This window comes from Monodon monoceros, unplaced genomic scaffold, assembly GCF_005190385.1.
Source record: "Monodon monoceros isolate NGI ecotype Baffin Bay Population unplaced genomic scaffold, NGI_Narwhal_1 Super_Scaffold_7, whole genome shotgun sequence".
In the NCBI taxonomy this organism is placed as follows: domain Eukaryota; kingdom Metazoa; phylum Chordata; class Mammalia; order Artiodactyla; family Monodontidae; genus Monodon; species Monodon monoceros.
This window is the reverse complement of record NW_021703784.1, coordinates 36,733,290-36,746,528: the sequence shown is the minus strand read 5'-3', so window position 1 is coordinate 36,746,528 and position 13,239 is coordinate 36,733,290. Positions and strand designations below refer to the sequence as shown.

The window sequence follows — 13,239 nt, the reverse complement described above, 5'->3', positions numbered from 1 at the left end:
GATGTAATGTGCAGCACAGGGAATATAGTCAATATTTTATAACAACTTTGCATGTTGTGCAATCTATAAAAATATCAAATTACTATGTTGTATACCTGAAACTAATACTGTAAATCAACTATACTTCAATAAATAAATAAACATCTTAAAAATTAAAAAAGCTATGGGTATTTTGTAGATCACCACGCAAGTGGAACAAAATAAAAGCATGAGGACCAAAAAATAGCTTAAAAGTATGTTTCCAGTTTCCAGTCCATACAATAAGTTAATGCTTAGTTATTTAGGCTGGACAAAGAAAGGCACCTACATGCAAACGGCTTGCTTTGCAATGGTGATGAAATATATTTATCCAAAATTGACAAATTTATTCAAAGTAGGAAAAAATAAAGAAGCAGAGAGAATGTGCTTTAAGAAAAATTACTTGTACAAAGTGACAATTCAATTTTTTTATCTATGCAACCCACTATCTTACTGCAGTAATTCAAAATAATGAAATTTACTTTCACGAAATTCAGCAACAGTTTTTAAAATAAGTCACCTACTTTCAGTGAAAGTAAAGCAAACCAGAAAAGCAGCAGAATATCATTCAACTTTCATGTTTCCCAGTAGTCCAAATCCAAACACAACCAACAGGTCTAGACTTAAGCTTACAGAACACACTGGATGCTGGGAAGGCTGGCAGTAATGAGTCCACCAAACAGGAGGTGTCTAGGCAGTGAGCCTGTTCTCTGTACATTCAGAGTACTAAATAGTCTGTACAGTCACAAAGGAGGAGGAAATTCGACAAAAATACCATTACAGACCCATGTCTTTAATATTTTCTCCTGGAAGTAAGGGTGGTTCTTCCATTTCTGCTAATTTGTTAGACTCCCTCAGGACCTGGATTGGAAAGGGGAGGAGAGAGCAAGAAAAGAAACATTTTTTTATTCAAAGGCTAATTTTTTACTCAAATTTCAACTGTGTATGCTTGGTCTTATTTAAAGTTATAAACTATATCACATATACTGCTTTAAATCAAATTATAAAGACTATAATGCTGGCATGTGTAACATGTGAAGTTGCTGTTTTTCTACAAACATGTACTGAGTGCCTACTCTGTATAAGGTACTACACAAAACACTACGTTTTCTCACTGACTCCTACAACAGCCCTGTAAGGGTAGGTATTATCATCCTCATTTCCTAGATGAGGAAAAAGAGGCCAGAATTAACTTGTTCAAGATCCTATAGCTAAAAAGTGCATGGGCACGCAACTGTCATATGCTAAATATCGCAACTGTCGTATGCTAATATCGCAATTGTCGTCATCGTCGTATGCTAGATACATCCCGCTAACTGCCAAAAGCCTCCCCTTTCACCTCTTTCACTGCTAAACAATAACCTTCACTGTCGCCAGTCCTTTACCTCCCATTAATTCCTCAACCTTCTGCAATCTGGCTTTGCAACCTAACCCAACCCCTTCCAGGGAACCTGCTTTCTCCCCAATAACTTCCTCAGTATTAAAGACAATGGGTATTTCTCAGTCTTTATTTCTATCTCCTAGCTACATGTGATACTACCTGCACTTGCCTGCTTCTTGAAAGTACACTCTCCTGGCTAAACTCTTCCTTCTCTAGCCATTCTTTTTCAATGACCTTTATATGCCCTTTTCTCAACCCTCCCTATTTCTTCAAGGTTCGTCCATTTCTCACTTTACTCACTTCCTGTTGATTTCATACCTTATCTATGACATTACCTAACTTCAGTCTACATTGTCAGCTGAGATTTTTCTTGGACTCTAGTTCCATACATCCAACTGCTTAATGTTCCTCTCCATCTAGATGTCTCACAGACACTGTGAACTCAACAGATTTAAAATTGATCTGTGTTCCATACTTAGCAAGAGGCACTACCATCCATTTGGTTGTCCTAGCCTGTCTGGGGGGAGGGCGGAGCAGTGGTCTCTGTGAGCAGACTCAGGCCTTCTACTTCAACCTCAATTTGTTTCATTAGACTGAGAACCAATACTACTAGAAAAAAGATTCTCAATTTTTTTTTAAATAGCTTTTGACTTTTATTTCCTTCCATCCAAAAAGTAGACTTAAGAGTCCTCAAAAGAAGGTAAAAGGGAGAAAAAACAAGGCATTACCACTGCCTTAAAGGTCACCTTCTGCAGGCCGTCAAAACTGAGTTAGATGTCTGCCATGCGTGAGCTCCTATCTGGCACTTACCACACCACTCTAATTGCCTGTCTTCTTCCGTACCAGACCCCTAGAGAAGAGGTACCATAACTTATACAATTTTGAACTCCCAATAAAAATATAACACGAGGCACATATGTAATTTTTAATTGTCTTATAGTCACATTAGAAAAAGAAAAAAGTCAAAAATTGATTGTAATAACATATTTTATTAAATCTAGTAAGTCAAAACTATTGTCATTTCAACACATAATAAATATTTTTAAGTATTAATGAGATATTTTATATTCTTTTATTCATACTAAGCCTTCAAAATCCAGAGTATGTTTTATACTTCTAGCACATCTCAACCAGACCAGGCGCATTTCCAGTGTTCAATAGCCATCTATCTAGTGGTGCCCATATTGGCAGCACTAATGCAATGAATCTAATTCTTACTGATAGTCAAGTCATTCCCTAGTTTAAGTTAGGTGCTGAGGGAGGATTACACAAAAGGGTTAGGCATTACTGCCACAGCCCAATGCTCACCTAAGGCAAATAAAGGAAGAACTACAAAGAACAAATTACTTCTGTTCAATAAATTTGCAATCTAAACAAATTCATACTTTTGAAAATTTTTAAATTTATTTCAGAAAGACACCTTAGTGCAATACCTAAAGAGCTGAAATATATACACACATACATACTTTGTTAATATTCCACATTCTAAAACTCAAAAAACGTCATATTTTTAAATGGTATCTCATTGCCAGTTCCTGATATAGTCTTTTATGCAGTCATAAAAGAAACTTAAGAAAAAAGGAAGAGAGAGAAGTAGGGAATGAAGGAGAAAGGGCGAGCCCATGAAGATGCAGAAAAACAGGATAAAAACCTGCACTATGCAAATATATAGACTTCCTGGCTTCAAATCCTGACTGTGCTATATGTTAGCTAAGTACTCTTAGACAAGTGTTCAACTTCTTTATGCCTCATTTTTTCCACCTATAAAATGGTGATAAGTACAGTATGCCACAAAAGGGCTGTTATAACTTAAATGAGTTAATACACTTAAAGCATTTACATCAGTGTTGACACAAAATATATAATTAATAAGTATTTTCTATTTATAGAAATAATAACAGTAAAATTAATAATAATAGTAAAAATTTAGACTAACAAGGTTGCCAGAATCTGGTAAGAATTTCTACTAATTATGAAAACAATTAGATCAAAAGATATGAATAATAACTAACACACAGTACTGAAAAAACCAAACAAGGTTACACATGTGAAAGATCACATAAAGGGAATCTGCTTTATCCTTTGCCCACTGTCTATCACTTGATTTGGAAATACAATGATTATGTCACTTCCAAAGCTGGGCACTAGTTCTCTATTGCACAGGTATACCTTCTTATAGTTGCTACAGTGTTGTTCCCCATGATTTCCTCTCTTTCTATATTTCTGTACTCGGAAGGAAGCTGCAAACCCCAGAAAATATGTGTGTTGTAGACAGGTGTGGAGAGAAAGGCAGTTCTGGCAGAGGCACAGGTGCATGACGAGGTACAATCTTCATAAGTAAAGCTTTGCAAAGTGAGAAAAGACACAGGGAAACGCATGCAAGCAGTGCATGTTGAGAATCATAGGCTCTCATATACTCTTGGACTAGAATGTCAGAGAACAAGACAATGAAGAGAAGCAAGATGGACAGCTTTGTTTGGAAAATCTGCACCAGATGACAGACTTTTAATAATAGGCATACACTGGAGGTTATACATGAACAACTCACTTTAGAGCTCAAGATATAGAAAGGAACTCAAACAAGTACACAAAGCAAGGCCAAGGGCAATCCAGACCCTTTGTTTACTGGCAAACACTGATTCTGAACCAATCTATCCTTAATGAAACAGAAGAGAAAAAAAAAAAAATCGGGCCTAAAAAAAAAGATTGTTTGACAAGAAAAAGGTAGTATCAGCCTGAAGCTCAAAAAAAGAGCAGTTCTCTGAAAATATTCCTATAAGCATTAGTAGAAACAATGTATAAACTATATGGCATACCCAAAAGGAAACCAGCCTATCCCCTAGGAAACAGGAATAGAAAGGAGAGACTGAAACTAAGAGAAATGGGTAAAATAAGGAATTACTACAAAAAAATTTAAATGTAACAGCAGAAATAAAATCTGTGCTGGAGTTAATAAAGAACTGAATGGATTATTCAGAAGACAGCATTTATGTACAGGGCAAACGTGAAAAACCCTCTAATAATTTGTAGAAAAGAACAGACATAAAAATCACGAGAGAAGATGATAACCAATAAAAGAATTCTATTCCCTAAAGGAAAAAATTAAAACAGGATAGAAGCAACAATCCAATATGTAACTGAAGAACATGCTTTTGAAATGAGTAAAGATTTTCTAAGTTTGCTGATCGAAATAGTTTATCATATTCCACATAAAAATCAGTGAACAGACATATATGGGTGTATCTCAGCAAAAATTTTTGAACTGTAATTAAAAGACAAACTGTGAAAATATAGACAAAAATGTTTAGAAAGAGAAAGAATTTACATACAAAAGCAAAATCAGGCTACCTTCAAATTTCTCTGTAAAACCATATTCTAGAAGACAATAAGAAAATGTTATCAGATTCTTGAAGGAAAATGTTGTGACCTCTCTAATGTGGAAGTCATTCTCAGATATGCCAAGTCAACAAAAATGTAACCCACATGTCCTGCTTTTGAAAACAGAAAAAAATTACCCAAGGCAGTAATTAAGGTGAAAAAGGGGAATGAAAATTAAAACTTATATATAAGAAATTTGTGGTACCCAGTGAAGACAAGTTTTTTATATCCTAACTGCCTTCCAGCCAAAAAACACAAAAGAAAACCCATTTGGTGGCAGTAGCCACCATACTAACCTCTGAGTCTTAGTTTCATCATTTATATTATTACGGTAATATTAATATCCACCTTACAGGCTTGTGAATATGAAATGAGACAGCTGCATCATAAAGGGATTTGCAAGATGCTGTTAAAATATAAGAAATACTTATTATTCACTCAAGAGAAGCATCAACATAAATTTGCACTGTTTCTTCTCACAATGGCTTATTCACATGGTGCTTTATTCCTCTGCTCTAAAATACACCGGGATTAATATTTGAGACAGCATGTCATAAAGGTAACCATGTATCTCTCTAACTCTTGACCTACTAACTTCTAGACTTAGCTACAGAATAGCAAGCATCTTACTATTCTAAAGAAAGCAGCAAGAGAAGTGATGCTAGCTCCATGGTAGCATAAGGCATCCCTCATTTTCATTGTCCTTTAACTTCTAAAATTTGGTATCTATCCACGAACAAAAGTGTCCCCATGGGAGCTATGGAATCCAGCACCATATGCCGAGGGACCTAGAAGGAGTCTCCCCCACCACTGCATCGTGTAAAAAGCAGACAGAACCTGATACAGGCTGTAGAACCAGCAGGAGCCTGTGAACTGACTCCAACCCCTCTTAACTGCGGTACCTAGAAAACAATGACATGAGCAAATATCCACAGATGAGAAAGGCTTTATGGAAGTTCAGGTTTCTAAAGAAGTTCCAGCACTCCAGTGGGAACAACAACAAAAAAATAACAAGTCTGGACCCATTAGGGTAAGAGGACCTTTGCCAGTATCACCCCTCCCCCCAATGTGGCACAGCCTGGAGAAAAAGGTTTGGAATCCCTCTGGGGAAAAGGGAAAACAATGAGTAAGCACACAGCTTTCCCAGCTGTGGGGACACTGCTAAAGAAACCCACCTCTCTCCCACAGCCTCAGAGTATTATTAAAGCAAGAGCTCCGTGACTGGGGGAAGGGAGGAGTTCAGGGAAGAGGTAGGTAAGAATACCAGAGGGCATTAAATGGATGTGGTTCTCTGCATTCTAGACTCCAGGAGGAAGGCCACCATGAGTCACTGGAAAAACTTCATCCAAAGGTCCCCTAATCTGACCCACCAGAACTCCCAATTCCCCAAAGGCCACATCCAGACCGTCCCCACTCTGCAGCCAGCTCCTTGTTCACATTTCCAAGGGCAACAACAGTGAGAGTAAGCTCAGGTAGACAGGCAGTGTACATAGAAAGCAAGCCAGGGTCTATGGGAAAGAGAGAAACCACAATCTTGAGCTGTAGCGCCACCCTCTGGAAAATGAAAGGGAGATTAACCAACAGCCAGTCTGGGTCACAGTAAGATTTAGAGAAGACATACAAGCTTAACAATTCTGCCACCAGAGGGAGCAAGAAGCGTGGAGCTGATGTACCCATACAAGGTCACAGAAAGCCCCAGGACACAAGTAGGATCAACAAAAAGTATCTCTCAGCTAGTAAAGATTGGAGGAAGCAACTTACTTCAAATGCCAAAACAGCAATGTAAAACTACAAGGAACATGAAGAATAAAGGAACTGTGACATTACCAAAAGATCATGATTATCCCCCAGTAACTGAAGGCAAAGACACAGAGATCTGTGATTTATCCAGTAAAGAATTCAAACCAGACATTTGAGGAAACTCAATGACCTACAAGAAAATAAAGAGACAATTTAACAAAATCTGGAAAACAATACATGATCAAAATGAGAAATAAACAGAGACAGAAATCATTAAAAGAACCAAACATGAATTCTGGAGCTGAAGAATTCAATGAATGAAATGAAGAATGCAAAAGAAAGCATCAACAACAGAACAGAGCAGTCAGAAGATAAGAATCCATGAGTTAGAGGATAGGAACTTTGAAATAACACAGTCAGAGGAGAACAAAAAAGAAAGAATGAAAAAGAATAAAGAGGGCCTACATGATCTATGGAACACTATCAAAAGAATCAATAGCAGAATCATTGGAGTTCCAGAAGGAGAAGAGGAAAGAAAGGGGGAATAAAGCTTATTAAAAAAAAATAATGGCTGAAAACTTCCCAAACCTGGGGAGAACGTTGGACACTGAAGTTCATAAAGCTAATAGATCCCCCATTGTTTCAATTCAAAATTATTTTCTCCAAGACACATTATACTCAAACTGTCAAAAATCAAAGACAGGGCTTCCCTGGTGGCGCAGTGGTTGAGAGTCCGCCTGTCGATGCAGGGGACACAGGTTCGTGCCCCGGTCCGGGAAGATCCCACGTGCCGCAGAGCGGCTGGGCCCGTGAGCCTGCGCAGGAGGGGTCACAACAGTGAGAGGGCCGCATACCGCAAAAAAAAAAAAAAAAAAAATCAAAGACAAAGAGAAAATCCTAAGAGCAGTAAGATAAAGATTGTAAACTACAAAGGAACCCCCATTAGGCTATCAGCAGATTTCTGAGCAGAAACCTTTCAGGCCAGGAGAGAGTGGAATGAATGATATATTCAAAGTGCTGAAAGGAAAAAATTGCCAGCTAAGAATACTCTATCCAACAAAGGTATCCTTCAGAAATGAAGACATTTCCACATGAATAAAAGCTAGATCAGCCATATAAAATTATCACCACTAGATCTACCTTACAAAAAATGCTAAAAGGAGTTCTTCAAGCTGAAATGAAAAGACACTAATAGTAACAAGAAAATATACAATTCACTGATAAAGGTAAATATACAGTGAGGTTCAGAAAATTCTAATTCTGTAATAGGATGGTGTGTTAACCACATAACTTTCAACATTATATAGTTTAAAGGAAAAGACTATTAAAAATAACTAGAGCCAGTATAATTTCTTCATGAATACACAATATAAAAAGAGGTAAATTTTAACACTAAAAACAGAAAGTTCAAAGCAATCCCTATCAAAATTCCACTGGCATTTTTCAACAGAAATACAAAAAAAAAACCCCTAAAATTTGTATGAAACCACAAAAGATCTTGAATAGCCAAAGAAATCTTGAGAAAGAACACAGCTGGAGGCATACTTCCTGATTTCAAACTATATTACAAAGCTATAGTAGTCAAACAGTGTGGTACTGGCATAAAAAATACACATAGATCAATGGAACAGAATAGAGAGCACAGAAATAAACCCACTCATCTATGGTCAATTAATTTATAACAAAATTGCCAAGAATATGTAATGGGGAAAGGACAGTCTCTTTAACAAATAGTGCTGGGAAAACTGGACAGCCAAATGCAAAAGAGTGAAAATAGACTCCTGTCTTACACCATACACAAGAATCAACTCAAAAGGAATTAAAAACTTGAATGTAAGACCTGAAAGCATAAAATTCCTAGAAGAAAATATAAAGGATAAGCTCCTTGACATCAGTCTTGGCAATGATTTTTTGGATTTGACACCAAAAGCAAAGGCAAAAAAGCAAAAATAAACAAGTGGGACTATATCAAACTAAAAAGCTTCTGCACAACAAAGGAAACCATCAACAACAAAAAAAGACAGCCTACCAAATGGGAGAAAATATTTGCAAATCATATATCTGATAAGGGGTTAATACTGAATATATAGAGAATTGATACAACTCAATAGTGTGTTTGGAAATGTTTATAATAAAATATGGGGGGAGTGGGGAGAGTAAGGATTTTAAACTTGACCAGTCATGTTAAGGAAAACCACTGCAGGTTTCTGATAGAGGTAAACAGCATGGTCATAAAGGTGCACAAAACTGTATATGATAAAGATGAAAGGATAATAATCTAGGACAGAAATATCAAAATCCTGGATTAGTCTGTGGTAGGAGAAATAAAGATGCATATGAAATAGCTTGTTGGAGGAAGCGATCAAATTTGACCCTAGGTTTATTTAAAAACAATACAAGCAATTATTGAGTAATACAGGCTGCTTTTTACTTGAAGAGAATTGCATTTCAGATATGTCAGTAATGAAAAAAGAAATGCAGATTAAACAAAGAAAGGAGTTAAGGTCAAAACAAGAGGTCAACTCAGAAACACCAGAGTCCTACCTTCCTAAAATGACAGTAGAGAAACTAAGACAGCAAAGCCAGACAGATTCATTAAGTTTGTCAGCATTCACATGGAACTGTCTTCAGCAGAGAAAGAGTTATATAACCCTCAGATATGAGAGGAAGAGAGAAATTCCCCCCAGAAGAAACCCCCTGGAATACATAAAACACTTTCTCATACTGGACCAAAGTCATGTTACTAAGTGGCTATCCATTCTGTTACTATCAGACGCATTAGATGCTGGCCTGCCTCAAGAGCTCTGGCTATATGCTATATCAATAGATAAGATTATATAAAATCTGCTCTTTACTAGCACCTAATACAATATTTAATCCTTTTCTTAACTATCAAGAAAAGTGTACTGATCACATTAAAATCTTACTGGTGGAAAAAAACACACAGATTGAAATGTATAATTTTTTATTCCTAAAACATAATTCAGTTTTGCTCTCTCCCAACCATGTTTTTTTTCCCCCCGTTTTCTTCCATGCCCTCTTTATCAAACTATTTTCGAAATGCTCAGTAACTTTCCATGCAACTCTAACCTACCTCCCTTTCTCTCCTTCTCTCTTATCAGGAAATTACTATAAAGGAAATTCAGAAACCTTGTCTATAATGATGATCTGGAAGTTGGCAAGTTTATGGGTCAGTTTTCACATGGAATGTTAGATGACAGAAAGATAGGAAATAATTTTTCTGAAATCTGCAAAACACTAAATTATAATCACCTGAAAGGGAAAAATGAGTCTGTAGAAGTTATACACTATCTCTCACAGCTTCTTTATGTACTAGAACTGTGAAGAAAAAAATGAACTTACTCTTCATTGGATAATTCTATTAAAGAAAATTATTTTACATCAATTTCACTTTATTCTATTTTTATACTTCACTGACAAACCACAAAGTATGCAAATGAATCATACAAACCAAACTCTGAAGAGGCACAGACTGGCGTCTGGGATGGATCTTACTGGTTACATATTTGAAAGTACATCCAAATTCAAGCACAAGGAAGCCCGTTCTTTTTATAACACTGCCAAGGACACTGGTTTTCAGCTGAAACCACAATTAGTAAGATATGGATAATATTACATCACCATCAATGATTGAACAACAACAAAAAAAGGGCGAGTATCTACAGAGGAACAGTCTGGAAAGCATCACTTCATGCTATGGGTTGAACTGTGCCCCTCAATAAACACAGGTTGAGGTACTAACTGACAGCACCTTGGAACATGTCCTTATTTGGAAACAGAGTCAATGCAGATGTAATTAGTTAAATGAAGATATACTGGATAGGGTGGACCCCTAATCCAATATGACTGTTGTCCATATAAGAAGACATCCCTAGAAGACACAGAGATACCAGGATAATGCCATATGAAGATGGAGGCAGAGACTGGAGTGATGGATCTACAAGGCAAGGGACACCAAGGATCGCTGGTCCTCCCCGGCAGCAAGAAAAGAGGTATCAAACAGATTCTTCCTCTGAACCCTCAGAAGTAACCAACCCTCTCAACACCTTGATTTTAGATTGTGAGAAAGAAACAAAAATCACTGTTTTTCAATCCTCTACTCTCAACACTTCTGACACCAGATGTGTGTTTTTTTCCACACCAAGTAATTCTCCAATTCTCAGCGGATACCAACTGGGTGCCCTATAATTCAGTTACTACACTATCACCCATAGTTAGTGCAGACTTCACATTGTAAGGGCTTAGTCCCACAAGACTGCCCCCTACTTCAAGCACTAATCTCAAGTCCCAGGTTGCCAACTGTACTTCTGACCAATCGTTCATAAATCAGGGGTTCCCACAACCCCTCCTTGGGTTCAATAATTTGCTAAAATGGTTCACAAAACTCAGGGAAACACCTTACCTACATTCGCCAGTTTATTATGAAGGACAGAACTCAGAAACAACCAGATGGAAGACCTACATATGGCAAGGAATGAGGTATGAGGCTGTGTGGAATTTCCATGCCCTGTCTGGGCATATTATTCTCCCAGAACCTCAAAGTGTTCACCAGTCTGGAAGCTCTTTAAACCCCTTCAGTAAGGGTATTTTTATGGATAAGGGTATTTTTATGGAGGCTTCATTACTTAGACATGATTGATTGAATTACTGGCCATTAGTGATTAACTAAACCTCCAGCCCCTCTCCCCTCCCCAGAGATGGGAGGGGGCTGAAAGTTCCAAACCTAATCAAAGGTGGATTCTCCTGACAACCAGGCCCCATCCTTAGGGGCTTTCCAAAAGTCATTCATTAATATAAACTCAGGTGTGATCCAAAGGGGTGTGTTATGAATAACAAAAGATGCTTTTACTTTTATCACTCTGGAAACAGAGACAAAAACTAAATATTATAACAAAAGATGCTCCTGTGGCTCTTATCACTTAGAAAATGACAAAAGTTTTAGGAGCTCTGACCAAGATTTAAGGATGAAGATATATATATATATATATATATATATATATATATATATATATATATTTCTTATTACATACTCCAGAACTGTGAGAGAATAAATTTTTATTGTTTTAAGCCACTCAGTTTGTATATTCTGTTACAGCAACCCTAGGAATAACACACCTAATATCAAGAAAAATTTTCAAGTTTAAATCTTAAAATGCAAGGTGTTCATAACTGCCAAAACTTGGAAGCAACAGAAAAGTCCTTCAGTGAGTGAATGGATAAACAAACTGTGGTACATCAATACAAAGGAATATTATTTAGTGATAAGAAGAAATGAGCTATCAAGCCACAAAAAGATATGGAGGAATCTCAAAGGCATACTCCTAAGTAAAAGAAGCCAATCTGGCTATGTATTAGATGATTCCAACTATATGACATTCTGGAAAAGCAAAACTATGGAGACAGTAAAAAGATCAGTGGTAGTCAGGGGTTCAGGGAGAAGGGGGGGAGACAAATAGGTGGATTAAAGAGTGCTTTTAGGGTAAACTACTTTGTATGATACAGTAATGGTGGAAACATGTCATTATACATTTGTCAAAACCCGTAGACTGTACCACACAAAGACTGAACCCCAATGTAAACTACGGATTTTAATTAATATTATTATGTGTCAATATTGGTTCATCAATTATAACAAATGCACCACACTAATATGTAAATAGGATGTAAATAGGAGAAACTGTGGAGGTTGAGGAGGGGAATAACATAGGGCTGCAGGGCTTCCCTAGTGGCGCAGTGGTTGAGACTCCTGCTGATGCAGGGGACACAGGTTCGTGCCCCCGAACCGGGAAGATCCCACATGCCACGGAGCAGCTGGGCCCATGAGCCATGGCCGCTGAGCCTGCGCATCTGGAGCCTGTGCTCTGCAACGGGAGAGGCCCGTACACCGCAAAAAAAAAAAAAAAAAAAAAAAAATAGGGCTGCAACTATTAAAAAAAAAATAACTTAGGACATTAAAATAACCACAAAAACAACTACCATTGGGACTTCCCTGGTGGCGCAGTGGTTAAGAATCCGCCTGCCAATTCAGGGGACACTGGTTAAAGCCCTGGGCCAGGAAGATCCCACATACCGCAGAGCAACTAAGCCCACGTGCCACAACTACTGAGCCTGCGCTCTGCTCTAGAGCCCGCAAGCCACAACTACTGAGCCCACATGCCACAACTACTGAAGCCAGTGCACCTAGAGCCCATGCTCCGCAACAAGAGAAGCCACCACAATAAGAAGCCCACGCGCCGCAACTAGAGAAAGCCCGCGCGCAGCAACGAAGACCCAACGCAGCCAAAAATAAATAAATTTTAAAAATTAAAAAAAAAACTACCATCTATGACCAATATCATTTCATAAAAGAAAGGAGACTTTTAAAACCAAAAAGTTAGAATGATATAATCCTGTGATAAAGAACACTTCTTCCCAGTAAAGGGTGGCTTATATCAATTTCTGCCAAAAACAAACAGAAGTAGATAGGTAGGTAGTTAAAATATTATCTCATTACTTTCATTTTACCTCATACACAGAAGACATCATCATGACCTGACCTGGTTAATACACTGCTTTTAGAAGATCATTATTCATTTACTGCTTATAATACCTTGAAAGAGCAGTAGTGTTTTTATTCCCATTTCTAAATGGGGTAATTGACCCTTAGAGAAGTTAAGCAACTTTTCCAAGGTGACATATACCTCACAACAGCAGCTGAACTT

At 37.5% G+C, this 13,239-nt stretch overlaps 1 protein-coding gene across 4 annotated transcripts in view; it reads right to left on the bottom strand.

The window, feature by feature from the left end:
• The window catches only part of MTMR2 (myotubularin related protein 2), a 108,531-nt gene that overhangs the window by 46,042 nt on the left and 49,250 nt on the right, over positions 1 to 13,239 (bottom strand). For all 4 annotated transcript variants that reach the window (XM_029207588.1, XM_029207587.1, XM_029207590.1 and 1 more), the window contains one exon: positions 804 to 879. In XM_029207588.1, coding sequence (XP_029063421.1) covers positions 804 to 849 — 46 coding nt within the window. In that variant the 5' untranslated portion in view covers positions 850 to 879. The remainder of the gene's footprint in view (positions 1 to 803; positions 880 to 13,239) is intronic.